The 21,301-nt window shown below is 41.4% G+C and overlaps 2 protein-coding genes across 3 annotated transcripts; both read left to right on the forward strand.

Annotated features, from left to right (window-relative positions):
* Positions 1–743: 743 nt before the first annotated feature.
* Positions 744–11,253, forward strand: nol10 (nucleolar protein 10). The gene is made up of 21 exons (XM_087779527.1): positions 744–883; positions 973–1,018; positions 1,091–1,189; positions 2,319–2,396; positions 2,476–2,513; positions 2,588–2,724; positions 3,164–3,229; positions 3,300–3,360; positions 3,781–3,866; positions 3,974–4,052; positions 4,130–4,279; positions 4,349–4,415; positions 4,694–4,746; positions 5,886–6,012; positions 6,604–6,683; positions 7,052–7,150; positions 7,212–7,304; positions 7,379–7,555; positions 8,480–8,775; positions 8,832–8,934; positions 10,110–11,253. Exons 1-21 carry the CDS (start codon positions 818–820, stop codon positions 10,311–10,313), a joined length of 2,205 nt encoding a protein of 734 aa, XP_087635653.1. The 5' UTR covers positions 744–817; the 3' UTR covers positions 10,314–11,253.
* Positions 11,254–15,456: 4,203 nt separating this feature from the next.
* On the forward strand, positions 15,457–20,245 carry odc1 (ornithine decarboxylase 1). 2 transcript variants are annotated; one of them, XM_087780066.1, is made up of 11 exons: positions 15,457–15,553; positions 16,201–16,361; positions 16,441–16,574; positions 16,928–17,101; positions 17,184–17,356; positions 17,418–17,634; positions 17,694–17,777; positions 18,736–18,898; positions 18,962–19,077; positions 19,150–19,364; positions 19,483–20,245. In XM_087780066.1, exons 3-11 carry the CDS (start codon positions 16,473–16,475, stop codon positions 19,619–19,621), a joined length of 1,383 nt encoding a protein of 460 aa, XP_087636192.1. In that variant the 5' UTR covers positions 15,457–15,553; positions 16,201–16,361; positions 16,441–16,472; the 3' UTR covers positions 19,622–20,245. The 2 variants fall into 2 exon arrangements, with proteins under 2 accessions (XP_087636192.1, XP_087636191.1); XM_087780065.1 differs by having other exon boundaries at positions 18,736–19,077.
* The last annotated feature ends 1,056 nt before the right edge of the window (positions 20,246–21,301 follow it).

The raw sequence follows: 21,301 nt of genomic DNA on the forward strand, positions 1-21,301 counted from the left end.
TTCACCTGACACTGCTCTGACTTCAGGTATCGCCACGTTATATCACTCCACACACCGACATCAAACAAGACTAACACAACAAGTGTGTTTATGCTCCGGTGTAATTTACTCATTTACTTTATCTGTTTGTTCCTCTTTCAACAACTGATCATAGATCAACGTTGCTGTTGACATTTAACCTCTCAGCTGTTCTTCACTTGTTAATTGTAATGTAAAAATGCTTCATTACAGTTTTAAAGAATTTATTCTGATGGGCGGCAATTTATAGTTATTGAAACTTATCATTTGTCAAGTGTTTTAAGAGTTTACAGAGCTACATTTAGGCTTTTGTATTTAATGTGTACCTTTTCAGAATTGTGTGACAGCTTTGTGTAGTGTTTCATTTTCCTATAACACATTTAAAACAAATGTATAAAGAACACAATATATATATATATATATTTTAATATTGTGGATCTGTTGTAAATAATACTTCTTCCTCCGTTGTGTGGGTTTTTTTATGGGGGGGGGGGGGGGAGTGGAAGGTTGCATCCCCTTATTTTTAAAGTTGTTTTACATTAAATTGATAGATACATTTCCCGGCTAGGAATTCCATGTTTTCTTCTTCATATTCAGCCAAATAAATGAGATTCTGATTCTGATCAATGGCAACAGCGATGTTCGCTCTCGTGCGGAACCAAAAACACAAACGTTCCTGTTTCTCACGAACACAGCTCCAGTGGGACCGTCATTTCCTGTTTTCACTTGTGCGTAAAAACGTGGGTCCGCCGGTGTGTGTTTGCAGTGTAATGTGTGGACACCACTTCGGTAAATAAAAATGCAGATATCAAGTGTGAATGATGTGAAGATTTATAATTTAAGTTATGGAAAGTCGCTACCGGAGGTAAGAAGAACGAAACACGTTGATCACCAAAAACATGATCTTTTAACCAACCTAGCAAGTTAGCTAAAGTTAATTTCTTCTTTTTACAGTGGCTGTCAGACCGCAAGAAGCGACAACTTAAGAAGAAAGATGTCGGTGAGTTTCGTGGTATATTTATATAGTGTCCTCCTGATATATATTCCTGAATGGGTGTGTTTATATCCTCAGACATCCAACGAAGAATCGAACTCATTCAGGATTTTGAGATGCCCACAGTTTGCACCTCTATCAAAGCATCCAGGGATGGACACTATATCCTGGCAGCAGGTAATAAAAACAAACACTGCCCTAGGGCTTTGTAGTTGTAGTAACCGTGTCATAAATGATCATGCGAATAAGTTTACAATTTCGTATACTGCTGAGTGACTGTTGACAAAAGTGTTGTCTGTTTAGCAAAACTTACTTTTGCCATGAACAATGATGTATTTTTGTTTATTTGACTGTTGTTGTGTTTTTATAATAATAATAATAATAATAATCTCTATTTACTGTATATAGCGCCTTTCTAGACCTGGGCTCGGCTCGGGCTTTACTAATTCATAAATAACTTCTTTGGTCGTGTCTCACTTGAGTCTCCACAACCTTTATTATTCAACATCTACCAGTCTCACCGTCATGTCCTCTTCCTTATTATCACTTATGTCTTCCTCTTCTTCAGCTACAATAGTTTTGCATCTGTCTGTCTCAAATCATCACTTGTCCGAACATCTGTCCTCCCTTATCCACATGTCCGTCTTTTGGCTGATTGTTCACCTAAAAACCAAACTTCACTCATCTTCTACTCGCCTCATGTCAACCAAGGGGTTGGTGTTATTATCAGGGTTATCCTTTCCTTTAGGCAAATTGTAAGTCCATTTTACGGTAGCAACTGGAGCACAAAAATCGCAGTCCAAGAAGACACACTTCAAAGACACTGCTGGTTAGTAATGTATCTCCTGTTGACACGCTTTGACATGGGAAAAAGGTTTTTTTTTTAAAAGTCAATATTTTAAGATTGTTTCTAGCTGAAGCTAAAAGAATAAAATCTCACCAGCGATTCAAGTCTATTGTCTAAACTACTGTCTACTGGAATCACTTATGGAGGTGTTTGGATGTTAATGTGTCTTTTTGGACAGCATTTTTTAACTCCACTTCTTTGCCTATAACTCTATTAAAATGAATGGATTACTCTGAAAATAATCTGCACAGTTGACATGAAGGTGAATAGAAAATAAATGACTTTCTTTTTTATGGCCGAATTAACCCTTTAAATACTCATGGACAACTTACTTGACCATGAATTACTGATTTTGCCTAGAAAATAATTTTTCAAGTGGAGGTACTGTGCTCAGGGTTGTTTTTTATTGTCTCAATAGTCATTATTGAGTTCCCCCTCACAATACTAATGTGATTTCAGGAACATACAAACCAAGAGTCCGCTGCTATGACACATACCAGTTGTCGCTGAAGTTTGAGCGTTGCCTGGACTCTGATGGTAACTTGAACAAACCTCTGATATATCAACCATGTCTATTCACTTCACTTATGTTTTAAACACATTTTTCTGTTATAAGTTGTGGCCTTTGACATTCTTTCTGATGATTACTCCAAGGTAAGATTGAGATCAACATTTATTAACTTTGAATATCGAGGCTTTTTCTTAATTTTTTTTCTGTATGTATGCAGCTTGTGTTCCTCTTGGGCGACCGCTACGTTGAGTTCCATTCTCAGCAAGGCCATTACTACAAGACGCGGATCCCAAAGTTTGGACGGGACTTTTCTTATCACTATCCATCATGCGACTTGTTTTTTGTAGGTGCAAGGTAAGATATTCCTTTATTCCTCCAAGAGTTGGGGACATTTCAGTTGTCACTCCCGTATGTTTACAGTAGAAACAGAAAGTAGAAAAAATATTAAACATAAGTAAATATTAGAAGAAGTGCATAGACAACTATTATAATGTAATGACATCAGCATAATAATAATACAATAATAATTAATAATAGCAATAATGATAAACTGTTCTACTATGGCTATATGTAGTAGTAGTAGTATTTCAAAAATCAAGAATAGAAGTACAACAATAAGCAGTATTAGGTGCAAACCCATAATATAAATGCTTTTTATGTAGTATATAAAAACGTTTTTATTATATCACAGGAAGGAGGAGCAGAATCTCATATTCATTACATGTTTTTTTACTTGTTTTTTTTTTACTGAGATTTCGGATGTCCAATAACAACCTAATATTTCCTGTTTCAGCTCACAGGTGTTCAGGTTGAATTTGGAACAGGGTCGCTTCCTCAACTCTCTCCAAACAGATGCTGTGTAAGTGCATGAGAGGCATCATCTGAGAAGCTGTCATTTTTAATTTTTACTTTGTTTGTGGACCAAACAGGGAGAATAATGTTTGTGACATCAACCCAGTCCATCACCTTCTCGCCACAGGAACCACAGATGTACGTGTAATACAATATCGTGTCATGAAAAGAAAAACATGTACTTGTATGAGCAAATTATTATTATTTGGTTACTGCTCTCATGTTCTCCCCCACCACTAGTTTTAAGTCTTATTTTACAAATGTATTTCGTATACACCATTGAGTCATCATATTATTAGCCATTTTAAAATGATTGAATTCCACTTGGTTAACATCGTTTGGATAGAAGCTTACTGATCCCCATGGGAAATGTAGTTGGTAAATTAGGAGAATTTAATTAAGCTATCAATGAGACGACACAAAAAAACAATGTTCTGAAAATATCTGTTTTTCAGTGTGTTAATATTATTATTGTGTCCTTTCCAAACTCAAGTTAGATGTTTTTTTTTCGGCTTAAATTTCTTAAAACCTCTGTTAACCATTCGCTTTGATTTGCAGGGGAAGGTGGAGTGCTGGGACCCTCGAGTCAGAACTCGTGTCGGCATGTTGGACTGTGCTCTGAGCAGCCTCACAGAAGGATCAGAGTGAGGAGTTTTTCATGACGTGTCACCACTTTAGAACATTGTGTTTCCTTTGTGATAAAATATGTGGTTACGCGTTGTAAGTGTGATACGTGTCCTTTGATTGACAGAGTCAGCCAGTTACCGGCGATCAGCGCTCTCAAGTTCAACGGGTCACTCTCTCTGGCGGTCGGTTCCAGCACAGGACAGGTGAGGTTTTCTTTGTTAGCATCTGCCTTGTTCTTTCTTCTCCAACACACTTCGTTGCTCACCTGTGCCCCCTGCAGGTGATCCTGTACGACCTGCGGTCCAGTCAGCCTCTGCTCGTCAAGGACCACTTCTACAACCTGCCCATCAAGTCCTTGCACTTCCATGACCAGATGGACCTCGTCGTCTCTGCCGACTCCAAGATTATCAAAATGTGGAACAAACACGATGTAAGTCATGACACTCCCCAAACATTTAGGTCGTAGCATCAACTTATCTTTGTTCTTTGGTCTTCACAGGCAAAGGTTTTCTCCTCCATAGAGCCAAAAACCAACCTCAACGATGTTTGCATGTTTCCGCAGTCAGGTGACCTTTCCTCATTTACAACGACGGCTACTTTCATGTGGCGTATGTACGTTCATGCGTCGTCTCTGGGTGGCGCCAGAGAGTCGTTCAATTTGTCTTACTGACGCAAACTCCCAAGAAGGAAACGTGATTCAATTAATCTGGCATAGTTAAACCTCAGTACTAGTTTAATAGCCAATACAAAAAAAAACTTGCTGACATTAGATTGGTCATCCAAGACGAAGATTTGCTTTAATTCTTGTTTTAAAAAATGATGACACGCCTCTCTTTGGTTTCAGGAATGCTCTTCACTGCCAATGAAGATCCCAAGATGAACACCTTCTACATCCCGGTGAGTTTTGCATTGTTTCAACAGAGTGTTGTGTTGACATCAAGTGTTGTCAGACAAACAAGACTTTTCAGCTCTGGAACATTTCAATCAAAAGGCATTTGTGGTTTTTCCTTCCAGTCTGCTTCTGTTCTCTGTCTCGCAAGCATTTATACACAATTACACACACACACAATTACTTTACACGCTCACAATCACTGTACACACACACTCTTGCACACACAATTACACATGGACACTCCAGCATAATTACACACACATACACACTCACACTAATACAAATACATACAATTACATACACATACAGACACACAATTACAGGCACATTTAATTACATACATAAACACTAAATTACATACAACCACAAATGCACAGAATTGTATACACACTTACATACACATGCACACTTATGTCCTTGCACGTACACACGATTAAATTCCACATACACACACAAAATTGCATACACATACACACAATTACGAAACATTTGCATATACATACACACAATAAAACAATTATGGACACACTATTACATAAACAACCAAATACATGGGTAGTTGGTAAATGCGTGCATGTAATTCTATACACACAATTTTGCGCGTGCGTGCACACACACCAAAAGAGATACACTTGCATACAATCACATAAATACATTACACACACACCAGTAACTAGTATGTTGTAACACACCGATGCTAAAGTTCACCCTGAGTTGAGGACACACCGTTTAATGTTGGACTCTGAGGTGGTTCTTCTCTTATCTTGAATGAGTGTGTGTGTGTGTTGTTTGTTCATGTCTTGAGCCTCCAGCCGCACGGTCCAAAGTTTGGACTGTGTGTCATGATGATGTCATCACTACTGTAGCTCCGGAGCCTGATGTCCTGACAAGGACATGTATGTACAGTGACAGGTGTTGTGTGACGGTGGTGTCGTTTCTCAAGTATGTACCATTCCTGCAGTCCTTCACCGACCCGGAACATCTTCTCAGCTCTAATGTCGCATGTCTGTAACTCAACCTTGATTGGCTGATCAACATCATCCTGTTTCTCTGTAGACCTACTGTGGCCCCGTCAGCCAGGGCAGATGATGTCCTTTAAATAAGAATAAAACAGTAGCATTAACAATATGTGTGTTGGTTCCAGGCGTTGGGTCCGGCCCCTCGATGGTGCTCCTTCCTGGACAACTTGACGGAAGAGCTGGAGGAGAGTCCAGAGTGCTCGGTTTACGACGATTACAAGTTTGTCACAAAGAAGGATCTTGAGAGTCTTGGTGAGACTTCTGTGAGGGACGGAATGTGTGTGTGGCGGGGGAGGGACTGCAGGGGGGGGGTTGAATGAACATGGAATGCAGGCTCAGCAGTATCTGGGTCCGTAGACTAGTAGCTGGTCTGTGATTGGCTGCTGCAGCAGCGGTGTTGGTTTGCAGCTGCTTCAGTTGTTATGTAACAAGCACGTGTGAAGGTTTCACTGCTGTGTGACCTTGCTGACCTCTTGAAGGTAACCCGAACTGTAACGCTGAGAGTTGAGTGCAGCGTGAATGTGTGCGTGTTTAAACAACCGTCACGACTTTGTCTTCTCCTGTGAACTTTGAGAGAAAGTACAGTAAACTACATAAACGCATACATCATTTCATAAACACACACGTACAATTACACATTCGCAAACATACACAATTACATACATAAATTAAGCAGTGATATACAGAATTACAAACAAACACAAGTATAACATATGCACTCAATTAGATAAACATACATTTACTTACCACATGCAGTGAGTCTGTTAGATGTTGTGTGTTAAAGTTGAAAATGAGTCGCAAGTACATGACGTCATGATGCGAACAAATGAACTTTCTCCGCAGGTTTGGCTCACCTGGTGGGATCATCGCTGCTCAGAGCGTACATGCACGGATACTTCATGGACCTCCGGCTCTATCATAAGGTGAGCCTTTCGTCTGGACTGGTGGACAATAATCTGAGTGATACGATGTATTATATTGTGATACTGAATGATCAAGGATATATTTGTGGTATTGTCCGAGTACTTTACTCTGATGTTGCAGAATTTACAGACCACATGACTCTTGACAAAGTCGTAACTGCTTTCATTTGTTTTGAAACCAAAATATGTCCAAACATCAGCTTTAAAAGCGGCCGAAGTCGACTGTATCCTCTCGTCCTCAGTCATCGCCAGGATCCTGCGGGACGTATTGACTGCTGCCATCTAGTGGCCAGAGATTTAATTGCAATCAGCGAGATGTTAGTGTATGTATATATTCTTACACCCTATACTTCTGTGCGTCCCTGCAGGTGAAGACGATGGCGAACCCCTTTGCCTACGAAGAGTATCGAAAAGACAAGATCCGCCAGAAGATCGAGGAGTCCCGAACTCATAGGGTGCAAGTGAAGGTGAGTTGCTTGAAGGAACGTCCACCATTTTTGTTACTGACCGCCTTTGCTGCGGAGCTAGAAGCTGCCGGCGGTCAACAAAGAGCTGGCGCTCAAACTGATGCAGGACGATGACGAGGAAGACCAGCTGTCCAGTAGGAGGAAGAAGAAAAAGGTCAGTTCAGCTCATCCTTGATGGCCATGTTCCCCTCAAAGCACTTTACTGAGCATGTGCGTTTGCACGTGCAGGCCGCGCCCACCATCCTGGGGGACGACCGCTTCAAGATGATGTTCGAGAACCCAGACTACCAGGTGGACGAGCAGAGCGAAGAGTTCCGGCTGCTCAACCCCATCGTGTCCAAGGTGGGACTGAAGAAGAAGAAGAAGCTGCAGGCGCTGACAAAGCAGATGGAGGCCACAGAGAAGGTGATCATGAGAGGCGCTGCAGCCGCCACAAACATTTCTCAAAGATTATTGAAGCACTTTTGGAAGTGGAGAAAGAAAACTACCTTTGGACTTTATTTAAAACGAGTTATTTATGCTGACAGTTGAATTTGTTTCTCGCATCTAAACGATTTATGATTTAAAAATGAAAAACAAGCGGTAAAAAGAGAAACAAAAGAGTGTAAGAACGTGAAAGTTGGGAAACTAAATTGACTTGAAAAGGGCTTTTGTATTGTTTTTAATAAATAATCATTATTTCTCTTTTAGTAATTTGTTTATAAGTTGTAAAATTGTTTGTTTTTGTTCACAATAAGTTTGATATTCTAATTCCAATCATTCAGAAATACATAATGAAAATTAAACATTTCTAATTCATTGCCTTTTTAAATTCTATATAAAAATGTTGATGGATGTTAAAAGTTCCACTATACTAGACGATACCAAAAGAGTAGCAAGATACTTGGATCAATCACCTGTATTGTCATTTAAAAGGCTTAAAAATATTGCATTAAGAAATCTTATTTATTTATTTGAATTAGAATCTCCAAATGTGCAGAATTTATTTTTAATTTGGTAATTAAAAAAAACAACGAATTAAAATAGTAATAATTGAATATAATATTTCATAAAAAATAATCATATGCTTAAAAACTAGTCTTCAGGTTTAACAGTCCATCCAATATTATGGCAACAAGTGAACGAATAAGTTATTTTCCCCCTGATACTTGTGACCCAACAAACATCCGTCTGTGTGGTTGTCCATGTGGAGCTTCCGCTCTCGTCCGGAACTCGACGTTTGCCAAATTGTGTGTGTCACCACAAGAATGTTGTGCAACATCCGCCGGTTGGGAATCTCATCAGACACGCTGCGTGGAAGGAGACCCTGATGTCTTTCAATCCTTCCAGGAAGCGGAGGAAGAGGAGGAAGAGGGCCGCGCCAGCTCGCAGGAGGACAGCTCGGACGACGACCGGAGCTGGGTGGAGGAGGTCAGGGAGCAGCGGCGGCAGATGCAGCAGGAGAAGCGCGAGCGCCGCTGGCAGCAGAGGAAGGAGCTCGACCGCAACACCACGCTGCTGGAGGACGGAGGGAAAACCGCCGACTCGGCCCGCGGCGGTGGCAGCACGCCGCAGTTTTATCAGATCAAAACCGGAGAAGAGTTCCGCAGCTTCAAGGATCTGGCACGAAAGCAGAAGCTGCAGAAGTGAGTGTCTGGTGAATCCCTTTCGCAGCGCGAGGCTGACCCTTGTGTTTGTGCAGGACGTCTCTGGAGGAGCGGCTGAAGCTGCAGGAGCAAGACGGCGCCGACGGCCCGCTGGACACGGCCGTGGGCAGCAAGCAGCTGACCTTCACGCTCAAGAAGGTAACGCGTCACATGACCCTGGAGCCTCATTACACAGATAAAAAATGTTTCCGAAACGTCTTGAGAGTGTCAGAGTGATCTGACTGGAAGTGAGCCAGGCCAGACACGACTAAACAAACTGAAGTGTAGCTTGAACAGAACAGAACATATGGAATGGGATCTTATCACTCTTATTATCACTTTATTACACATTCCCCCCCTCTTGAGTAACACAATCACCCCACACAACAAGACCACACTTGTGTATACGTGTGGATGTTGCACGTCTATCTCATCAGGTTGTTTACCAAGTCAACATAGTTTTCTACGTTCCACTGAAATGAACAAATTTGGCGAACTCAATCAAGTTAGAACTTGGAGCAGTATTTGTGCGTTTCAAACCTCACCTGACGAACCAGCCTTACACGTTTCAGACCATTAACATTGACATGGATTTTAAAAGGAAGGTTGAGTGTGGCTACGATTTCTTTTCATTGAGTTCAAACTCCCGATTCAATGCTGGGAAAATCTTTGGCCCACGATAATGACAATAACAAGATGTTTTGAAAGAAAGTTCAACAACAACATATATCACTATGTATTTAACGGAAAAAGAAAGAACATCCCTTCCGTTGTCTCTGGGTCAAGGCTGCCATAAATGCATATGCAGTGGTGAAGGTCATTCACCCAGAGACGACACAAGGGTTAAAAAGGAAAATGTCTGATGTATATATTCTTAAATTAAATGTCAAATATTTTCATGATTTATTGCAGCCCTATTGTTATGTCTTCTCCAGCAGCCACTGCTTATGCCAATCATAGGAAATTAATAATTATCAGGCAACATTTTTATGCTGTTATGAGGGGCCATCAAGCAAAATAAAAGACACTTAAAATCAAGTAATAAAATCAAGCTATATAATATTTATATTTTTTAAGAATTTTATATTGCTTTTTTTTTTAATCTGATACACAATCACTTCTTTAGAAATATTTTTAAAGTTAAGTTATATTTAGAAACCCTTTAGAATAATGCAAATAAATAGAATAGTTTATTTATTTTCTACATGAACTTTGACCTCATGAGGGCCACCTAAGTACAGTCAAAATATACTGAGGTTGTGATTTGACTCATGAGAGATACAAAAAGTCCATGTTGAGGTCCAGAAGGCTTGAACCATGTCTCTGGTTCACAGTCGGAGCAGCAGAAGAAGCAGCAGCAGGCAGAGCGAGACCACCACGAGGAGAGGAGGAAGCTGCGACGCTCGGCCGGACACTTAAGCAGCGCGCGGGGGAGAGGACGAGGACGAGGAGGTGGACGAGGAGGTGGACGAGGAGGTGGACGAGGAGGTGGACGAGGAGGTGGACGAGGAGGTGGACGAGGATGGGGACGCGACTAAGGCAGCTGGGTCTGTGGGGAACCACAAACACTGGCATGTGGACTGAAGCACCAAAACCTTTTTTAACTGTTTTATCAAAATACAAGAATCAAGTCTCAACTCGTGTTGTTGTTAATGCTGAACACACAAACGCCAGTCCAGACTGTCTGAGCAAACTGGACCTGACACCACCAAAGTGGACCTGCGTCAGCAGGGAGGAGTTCAGGAATGTTTCTTCAACTGCAGTTCTTGGAAAGATCCGCGTGTCCCCCTCACTCTCCCCCAGCGGGAGGATATATACATATAACAGGGATTAACGCCCCCCCACTCTTCTACCCTTGCTAATTTACCAGATGAATGCAGGGTTTGAACGTGTGAGTCAGTTTTTATGAAGAGCACACACTCAACCATGAGGAAGTTACGAGTCTTGCTCAGGGACACATTAACGTAACAGGTCTAAAGTCCGATCACAATCCTGACTCTACTGTCAAACTGTCGTCACCATTTTTAATCTGGTTTCCCCCCACATTCCAGATTGACCCTATGACTAAATCGCCATTAGTTCTGACTAGTTTTCTGGGAAGCTTTCCAGGGATTCCCTTACTTCTGCCTCATGCTACCAAGATAGACTCAAGTCCATGCATCCTAAAAATAACAAAGTTACAAGGGATTTCTGTATGACATAAATATATTGTAATAGTTATGTTATACCAGTTGACACCAACCTCCGGTCCCTGAGGCATTTTTTATCGGGCCGCACTAAAAGAAAATTGTATATTTATATTATAATATATATAGATATTATATAATTTCCGTTCTATTGATAATTTCTGTCAAGGATGTGTTCTATAGTTTTAAAAATATATATTATTTAGGTATTTTATGAAAAGTAACATTAGTCTGTGACACGACAGACAGTCTTTCCAGTCAATTCTACTAAAAAAGAAACCTGTAAACTTAATAATTCCCACATTAAACCAGTACATGGTGCAAAAAAGCTTCTTTTTTTTTTTTAAATCACTTTGATTTGAAGTAAATTTTAAATAAAATAATTAAGTTATTTTATGGTTTATATTTCAATTAAAAAAAAAGTTAAAGTAAATAATTCCATTTTTCTTCTTTTTTTTACAGTTTACAATTAACTATTCACAGCGTTTGTTCATTTTTATGTCGCAATTAAATCACTAGATGGCAGGAGTCCTTATGTCCTCAGCAGCTAAAGGTGCAATGAAATCCGGCGAGTTCCCGGCAATGACTGAGGACGAGAGGATACGACTCAAACGACTATGGGCTTTTAAAGCTGATGTTTGGACATCATTTTTAAAACGAATGAAAGCAGTAACGACTTCATCCAGAGTCATGTGGTCTGTAAATTCTGAGTCAAGTACTCAGACAGTACTACGAATATCACCTTGTTCCTTCAGTATCGCAATATAATGGTATGGTGATAAGTATCGTATCGACAGATTCTTTCCAATAAACAACCTTAGTTGTAAGTAATATAAAAGCTTTACATTATTCCTATAACGTCCTCTTTAAACCAATGTAACTCCATTATAATGTCGTGGTAATGAGCTTAATGAGTGCATAATATGCACAAAACTTCATAGAAACTTTGACTTGAGTATCTATCTAAAAATTTAAAGTGCTGATGAATCTGTTGCGGACGTTTTTCTATCAAGATAAGATGAGTGATAGTTGTCGCCTGGAGGACTGGCGGGTTTGTTGATCATTCAACACTGGAGTCTCATCATGTGCTTCTGCCTGTCGACTCAAGGAAGTGATGCAGAAAAATGGATTTCAGTTTTGATTGACAGCGACACGCTCGTGGGTAACCAGGTCGCAGTGTCAGTGTGAGAATCTTGGACCCTTTCGTTCATGATGACATCAGCAGATTCTTGGTATGGAGAACCATGGCCTCAGACCTGCTGGTATCGAGAGGAATAATGAGTGGTTCAGTGTGCGTCAGCCTCGCCATGACAACTGGCAGACAGGCCGCAGGAAGTGGGTCAAGCAGCGCCAGAACAAATGAAAGGAGAACAAAATAGATTTTCCAAAAGACGTCACTCAGCACACTGGAGGAACAGAAAGGTCGTCGCCTCACATCTGGCCCGGCATCGTGTCCTAGGGTCTTGATCTCTGCCCTTCTGTGGCCCTTCAAGTCAGACCTGCGGCATCCATTTCAATTTTCTTTCAAATATCAGACACAAAATATGTACTTCGATTAAATAATAAAATTTTATTAAATCAACTTTTCAAGATTGAATAATTAAGACACAAATAAAAAAAAGGTTACTTTTATTTTAATTTGAGAAAATATATATTTACTTTATTAAAAATACGTTTTTATTTAAGCAACTTTGAAGAATAGAATTTTTAATATCTTTTATTGAAGCAACCAGCGCTCGCTCCCACGACCCACTTGACGCTCAGGTGGTTCCACCAGAACTCTCTCCTCCCACAGACGACGACACAAGTGTGTGTGTGTGTGTGTTTGCCCACACTTGTGTGTAGAGACGAGCAGCTCTGGTGTCGTCCTCTCCACTCCACTGAAGTTCTTCCAGACCAGCAGGATCAAAGGATGTGCTGATGCGGGAGATTCAGCAGAACCAGGGAGCGGCACAAAAAGATGTTCCAGTGGAATCACTCTTTCCCTTCGGTCACTGCACCACTGACCCGACCACTTTAGACAAGACCAAGAAGTGATGAGTCAGCAGACGGCAGATTCAACAGCCGTCGCCTGGAGCTGCTTTGATTTCTGCGCCTTGTAGTCCAGAAAGTAATCCTCACGTCCAAAAAATATTGATCTCTTTCCACACATTCTGGATTAAATATTGTTTAGAAAATGTTATCTTTATTTAAAAAAAATATTTCCCTTACAGTATATTTTATAATAATTGATGTTATCTTAAAGTATAGTATGATTTTGCCTTATGTTTTTGTTGTCATTTCTTTGTATATCATCTTGTATTTTTATTTAGTGGTAATATTGTACTACATATGTGTATCTTCCTGGACCTGGACTTAATTCCAAAAAGATAATTTTGTTTAATTGAAGGACTGACATCCCAGGGTGTCCCCTGCCCCTCAGCCTGTGAGGCTGGGACACATTTGAAATCCCTGTAATCTCATTGGAACACCTTCAGGCAAGGGACACCCTGGACAGCTTATCAATGAACACACAGTAAGAATGTTTATTCCACTTATAGAAACAGAAGAAAATAGTTCATTCAGTTCAAACTGGGAAGCAGACGGAAGGACGAGAGACTCACGAGAGACTAGGAAGGAAGGAGGAGAATCGATCTTCCACACGATGTTTGGACACGGTGGTCTTGTGACTTCCAGCCAATGTCTGCCGAAAATCAATTCCTCAGCACGATAGGTAACGCAGAGGTCACGACCGTGGGCGTCACTTCCTCCGTTTGACAGGAGGAAGCCTGTACTGGGACCTGAGGACCCTGGACGAGTTTCTCGTGAAGACATCACTTCCTGTCTGGAGTGAAAACCCCCAACAGGTGCGTCCTCTTCAACGCAAGATGACGAGAGATCATCCTTGTAGACTGTCTGTCCCTGGATTCCACCTGTCTTCTATTCCAGGACCCGACAGTCTCACTCGGGTCACGCACCCGTAGTCGACTCTTCACCTGACCCGGATTACAACACCTGTTCTCCTTAATCTGTTGGCGGGGGACAGTTTGTCTAGGATGCCGTCCTTCAGTGGAGACCTTTCTGGTCCTGATGTTCCTCCAGTCGAACTGAGCCGAGAGTGTTGTGACCTCACAGAAGACATCTTTGTTGTGTCTGAACTCGGCGGAACCAGAGTTGAGGGTTATTTTAGGAGGATGTCTGTGATTATGTTTCGCAGTGATCTTCTGTAATCTCATCAGGAACGAGCAGACAAAGTGGGTCACTGTGACCCAGCGTGTGACAGCAGGACCACGAGACGCTGAACCAGAGTCTTAAGATGTTCGTCAAGCTGGTGTTTGTCATTTCTGACCCAGATACAACATTTGATTGATTTATTTGACTCTCAAATCATATATAATTGTTATCATCATAATTGTATTGGTTATATATGTCAATAAGTTGTGTATAAAATACAATAATTAAGTATTTACAGCGTTATTTATAAACTTTGCTAAACTAAATTCTAGGCTAAATGCTAGCAGTTATTTCGTCCTCCGCAGCCAAAGGAACAAAGACAACCTGTGAGACCCTAGTGATGACTGAGGACGAGAGGATGCAGTCGACTCTAGCAGATGTTAAAGCTGATATATGGACATATTTTGGTTTCCAAAACAAATTAAGTGATTCAACTTTCCAGTCTGTAAATTCTTCAACACCAGAGTCAAGTACACAGACAATACTACAAATCTTTCCGTCCCTAGAGTATTGTAATATATGGTATCCTTGCCCCTGTATCATAATACTATTATAATGTTATTGGTTGTATAAGCCTTTTTAATACTTTGTAAAGTCTTGTTCATGTAAGACAATGTTAGCGGAGACAAACTGTTCTGAAGAATGTTACTAGAGAAAAACCTTGACCGTCTGTCGTCGGTCTGAGGTTCTGATAAGATCCGCCTCGTCCGACTGTCAGAACACAAACCATTTCTTTGTCAATGTATCTGTTTCAAATGTCGTAAGAACACGGAAACTAGGGTGTGGAGACGTTAACAATGCTCTTGGAATTCATCAATAGATGGCCGCAGATCAGAGATGACAGGAATCAATGATCAAGATCTGGACCACAGAACAACACAAACTAACCCTTTTCACTTTAATTTAGGAGAACCATTAATCATCTTGATCTTTATATCAGACATTAAAAAACTTTCCACATTTATTTGAGATTTAAACACAATCCGGAAAAGTTACAAAATACACAATGACAACCAAACATGTTTATTCATCTTTTAAAATAAATAAAAATACAATTAAAAAAAAAAAGGTTGTATCTCAATATGATTGTTCAGGAGATGTAACTACTTTTTAAGATCTACTTTCGTTCAATAGTAAACTTTATTGTCTTGAACATGTGGATGAAATTACAAGATCAAACCGGTTTATACGTGGAGGGCTAGCCGGTTCCAGCTGGCTGCGTTGTCATGGCGACCGCACTCTATAAATACAAAGACGACCCATTCGCCGGCTCCACTCGGTCCCAGTCTCGTCGCTGATCCTCATCCTCCTCCGTGAAGTTATTTTTCAGTGCCCACTCCCGGGTCTCATGGACACACTCTTTGTAAATGCTTTTTAAGGTGAGAACAACTTTTTTAATCGTCTTATATCAAGTCGTTTTGTGTAGTTCACAAAAAAAGTGTGCAGACTGCTATCGTTTGATTCCTTACGAACATGTCGCCCTTTTTATTCAAATGTTATCATTTATTTGACTCCAATATAGTCATTTTTCCCGCCGATGTTCTTTTATATTCAGACTTCTTCATTCATAGTCGTTGTCATTCATAATGCTTCAACGTGGCCGGTGTGGCTTCGTCGCCATCTTTTTCAAATATCTTTACTGGTCGTATCAATTGTTTTCAAAGCACGATAGTCCTGTTTTTAATATGGCGCATATTTCTATTAAGAATTAAAATAAAATAAAAAGGTTTTTCATCCTTAACGGCCTCGTGGCGCACGGTAGGCGAAACTCGACGCGGAACCGGCACCCTTGCGTCAGCGGTCAGTTCCTAACCGTCGATTGGTTCGAATCAATGCCATTCTAAGAAGGTGGGGGCGTTGCGACGCTCTGATTGGATCCTAGCGCTTGTGGGCGGGACTAAGCGGCACAGTTGAATTCCTGGAATAGTCAGGTTGACGCCTCTGGACAGAGGACAGCTCAGCAGTTAACCATTTGACCCTGTAGACCTGCTCCAGTTGGTTGAAATTCTTTTCCTGACACTTTCAGAATCATCACTTCAGAAGAACGCACTCTGGCTGCTCCACAGGCCCTGGGATTGAATCTTATCTAAAAGGATTCAACTTCACCGGTGACCCCCCTTGGCTGATCTGCGCCCCAGATCTTTGAAGTATAACCACTGCTCTTGATTCCATCTCTTTCTTATCCAAGTGGGTGTCTCCAAAGTTAAGGTCGCCTTTGTCTTTGCTGGTGGTCAAATAATGAACATTCTCTTCCGTTCCCTTGCAGTTTATTTGTGACCAATCAAAGGATCATTTATCATGAACATTCCTACTCCTACCGAGTTTGAATTCTCCTTCCTGGAGGAGGGCTTCTCTGCAAAGGACACGATTTCTCAGAAGATCAATGAGTATTCCATGACGGTAGGTCTATATTCTTCTACTTCTAGAGTTGTATCATATAATAATAATAATCTCTATTTATATAGCGCCTTTCTAGACCAGGGTCACAAAGCGCTTTGACAGCCATTCACACATACTGATGATGTATTTTAAAGTTGCAATCCATTTGTTGATCAATTCATCTCTTAAACGGATATGCATCTCAATGGTGTTTATGACCTTAAGTTGATTTTTAAATGCTGCGTTTGTTCTTCTGTCCTTTTTTCCCGTGTGCCTTAATGATCAAAGCACTGTACAACCAGACAAACTTCTTTCAAGGCCTCCTCCCTGCAGCCAAAACAAAAACCATAAACTTTTGGTTTGTGTCACCACAGGAGGACAGGGATGCCTTCTACGTCTGTGACCTGGGGGACGTCCTGAGGAAGCACCTGCGCTGGTTCAGAGGGTTGCCTCGCGTGACCCCGTTCTACGCTGTGAAGTGCAACGACAGCCGCGCTGTTGTGCTGACGCTGGCCTCGCTGGGAGCTGGATTTGACTGTGCCAGCAAGGTGTGTGTGTCTGTTTTCACGCCGCAGCACTGTTGTGTACACAACAGAATCATGAACATCCTATTGACTTGTCTTCTTCTAGATGGAGATCCAGATGGTTCAGTCTCTTGGTGTCGACCCGAGCCGGATCATCTATGCTAACCCCTGCAAGCAGCTGTCGCAGATAAAGTACGCGCGTGCCCACGGTGTCCAGATGATGACATTTGACAGCGAGGTTGAGCTGATGAAGGTGGCCCGCTGTCATGACAACGCCAAGTAAGAGCAAGGATTCACAACTCCAAGTGGTATGTGATGTTTGACGCTGCGTTTCCTCCAGGCTGGTGCTGCGCATCGCTACAGACGATAGCAAGGCGGTGTGTCGTCTCAGCATCAAGTTTGGGGCGCAGCTTAAAGCCTGCCGTGGTCTGCTGGAGCGGGCCAAAGAGCTGGGTTTGGATGTGATCGGCGTGAGCTTCCATGTTGGCAGTGGCTGCACTGACCCGAACACCTACTCTCAGGCCATTGCTGACGCTCGCTGCGTCTTTGACATGGGGGTAAGTCGAGTGGTGATGAGACGTTTGTCCTGAGCAGGTTCTAAATGTCTCTTCATCAGGATGAACTGGGCTTTAACATGAACCTCTTGGACATCGGTGGAGGGTTCCCTGGTTCGGATGATGCTGAGCTCAAGTTTGAAGAGGTACAATATTACATTATTTTTGATGGTTGTATTTTTGCAGATTTGCTATCTATTACCCATCTTAGTCTATCCTAATACTTTCGGGGGTTTTGGGGCCCATGAAAGGAAGCCTTACTGTTGCCTTAATAGCTGTGCCCTAGGCCAGTGGAAATGGTGCTACTGTCATATATAAAACATATGTGTGGAAAACAGGATTATTGGTAGAGGAATTCCATTCCATGAAATTAATTTAGCTGAGTGACTGATTTAAACCCATCTTTCTTTTACTTCTTTCTCAATACTATTTAAAAAAAACCCAAACATCTTGGTAAGAAAAACCAAAATGAATAATAGCCCTTTGATTTCTTGTATTTTGAATATTATGAGCTATAAAGCAAAGTTCCAGCAAGCATACAGTAAAATTATACATAATAAAATCAACAGCAGGGGGTAAAGTAGGCTGAAATATGAACAAATAGCTTGTCGTATATGTTTTCTGTATGATTTTGAATGTAATGTAATCGGAGAAGAACTTCAAATAAGTAAAAGTATAACTTTTACTTGTACAGTAATTGGTATCAGGAACAGCAAAGATGCAACATTGCTTAGTCTGGTGTTCTCGTCAACTGACTCAATGGCCACCATAGAGAGATTGCCAAACTATAGTACTGTGTACTACATGCTGGTCGAATCTATCTCCACTCTTGCAAAGGCCTTGAGAAATCTTTCCAAAACTAGCCATTATAGTTATATAAGGGGACCCCTCTTGGCCCCTTTCAATCATGGGGCCCCTACAAGCCCTCTCCTCATTCCCCCTTTTCAGTGCCCCTGCTCGTGTGTGTGTACTAAGTGTACTAATACTTGATGGTTTTGGAAGGACTGCTGCTGGTGGGAGTTGATCTGAACATTTTAGATGTGTAATGAGTGAGTTGAAAATGATGTTGTAAAAAGGTGCTCAGTCCTTTAATGTTCCCACCAGATCACCGCCGTCATCAACCCGGCCCTGGACAAGTACTTCCCGCTGGACTCTGGCGTGAAGGTCATCGCCGAGCCTGGTCGCTTCTATGTAGCTTCTGCGTACACACTGGTGGTCAACATCATCGCCAAGAAGGTCCTGATGGAGGATGAGGCTTCTTCTGACGGTGAGTTTCTCACGTTCATGTCATCACGTGTGGAGTTGGAGACTAAAACACTTTTATTGACAGAGGAGGACGAAGGCCTGGTGGACCGCACGCTGATGTACTACGTCAACGATGGTGTGTACGGTTCCTTCAACTGTATTCTCTACGACCACGCTCACTGTCTTCCAACCCTGCATAAGGTCATTAAAGCTCCAAACCACCTATTTCTTTGGAAATCCCCACACCGCTAATCATGAACTTTCTTGCACTAGAAACCAAAACCAGATGAGGTCATGTACCCCTGCAGCATCTGGGGTCCCACTTGCGACGGTCTTGACCGCATCGTGGAGCAGTGCGACCTGCCCGACATGCAGGTGGGTGACTGGTTGGTCTTCGAGAACATGGGCGCCTACACAGTGGCGGCGGCCTCTACCTTCAACGGCTTCCAGCGACCTGACATCCATTATGTCATGGGCCGATCTGCATGGTGAGTCACTTTTACAGTAGATCATTGATTTAGGTTTGCGCCCCCTTGTGGTGCACGATCTTAGAGAGACGCAGCCACAGGACCTGACTCTAGTTCTGTCTTTTTTTTCGTTCCGCAGGCAGCAAATGCAGCAGATCCGCTCTCAGGGTCTGCCTGCCCCTGTTGTGGAGGCCTGCCAGTTCGAGGTGCCAGCCTGCTGTGGCAGAGAGAGCAACATGGAGATCCCCGCGGAGCCCTGCCACACTAGAGTGGTCTAAACTTCTACATGGTCTGCATGACTATTCCTTCCCTTCCCCACTTTAGAGGCCAGTTACTTGACAGGAGACGAGAGCTACCCAGACGTGTGTGAAAGTCAGGATCTGCTCGTGAACTGAGGTGGAATCGAGCTCAGAACTCTGAGGCGATGCATTAATGGTAACTTGTTCACAAGCTGCCATGGTGACGACTCAAGCTCAACCTCGGAGCATCTGACGCGCGATTCTGTTCCTCACAAATATGGCTGCTATGTTTATAATGTCAGATCCTCGTCTCGGCACAGAAACTCCGTGTACATCTTCAAGGTTTAAACATTTCAAATACGACTACTCTGGAGATAAATGCATCAAAGTCTTCATGAATAAAGTGTTATTGCATGTGCAGGTGTTTTGGTTTCAGTCGTGCCACTTCACTCAAACTAATGTTGAAGATTTGCACTTGACCAGGGACTCGAGTCGACTCGCTCGCTTTTCTTTGTCATCACAGCTGTAGAAGTCGTCCTTACTAATTATGTCTAACCATATTAAAATGGATACGAAAGAGACGGGATTGCTCATTGTGCTTTCCTATGGAAACTTTCTGAAGTTTTGTATTTTTATAATAAATAAACCTGGCGCTGACCTGAAGTACAGCTGTGGTGTGTTTCTTTCTCACAAGGCTCATCCATTCGTTATACTTTGTCCTTTTTCTGTCTCATAAAGTACAATGAGATTCATAAACGCATCTTTTGCATTCATAGCAGAAGTGTTGATATTTTTCCAGTAGAGGTCAGTGCTGCTGTGTAGATGGAGAGATGGAGCCTTTCCCTGACAGCTAGGGCAAGAGGGAGGTCACTAGTTCACACCACTGTCAGTCGATCCATTAAATCTATCTCTATGGTTTTTTTAATCAAATACTTTTACCGTCCTTACCTATGCTGTGATGAATATAATGGCTAAAAATGTTTGGAAAAGTTGGGGAAAAATAGTAAAATAAAACCAATTAAAAAAATAAAAAAAAACATCTCTATTTTCCTTTTATTATAAAAATCATTTCTGCTATGTTTGTTTGAGCATTTCTTAAATCTCTTATACAGTATCTATTTCCATTTATATAAAGGGGACCCATATATCCAGTTGTGTTAGGCAACATAATTACTTTAGCAGGTATTGATTTGTTAACTGTTTTATATTCTTTTTACTTTATTGTAAATTGCTTATTTATCAGAAATTCTTGGTAACTCGTAATATTTTAATTTTCAGACATCAGACATAAAAATGACGTTTTAATCTATCCAATTTTGTAAGTAAAAAGATTTATTTTTGTAAGTAATGTGTTCGTATAATAAGATTGTTTTATGTGGAGAAAATTTGTGAACAAATATAAATCTTTTCAGGAAGTTTTTTGGACATAATTGTTGAAGGTTACGATGAATTGATGTTCTGTGGAATAAAGTTTCATATGGAATTGGGATCTTAATCCATCATAAATGGCTTTAATCCATTTTATTTTAAAAGTTACATTTATATCAGTCCACAAGTTCCATGCCACCCTCACCTCTAGTTGCTGCTAAAATTAAATATATATATATTTTTATTCCTTTACTTGTTGACTGTTGAAGATTTAGGGCTAGCTCGGCACAAAACCCATGCCAATATGACGTCACAGACACCTGCAGCGTTTACGGTCCGGATTGGTTGGAT

The sequence above is a fragment of the Callionymus lyra genome, chromosome 18 (genome assembly GCF_982586985.1).
Source record: "Callionymus lyra chromosome 18, fCalLyr1.hap1.1, whole genome shotgun sequence".
In the NCBI taxonomy this organism is placed as follows: Eukaryota; Metazoa; Chordata; class Actinopteri; order Syngnathiformes; family Callionymidae; genus Callionymus; species Callionymus lyra.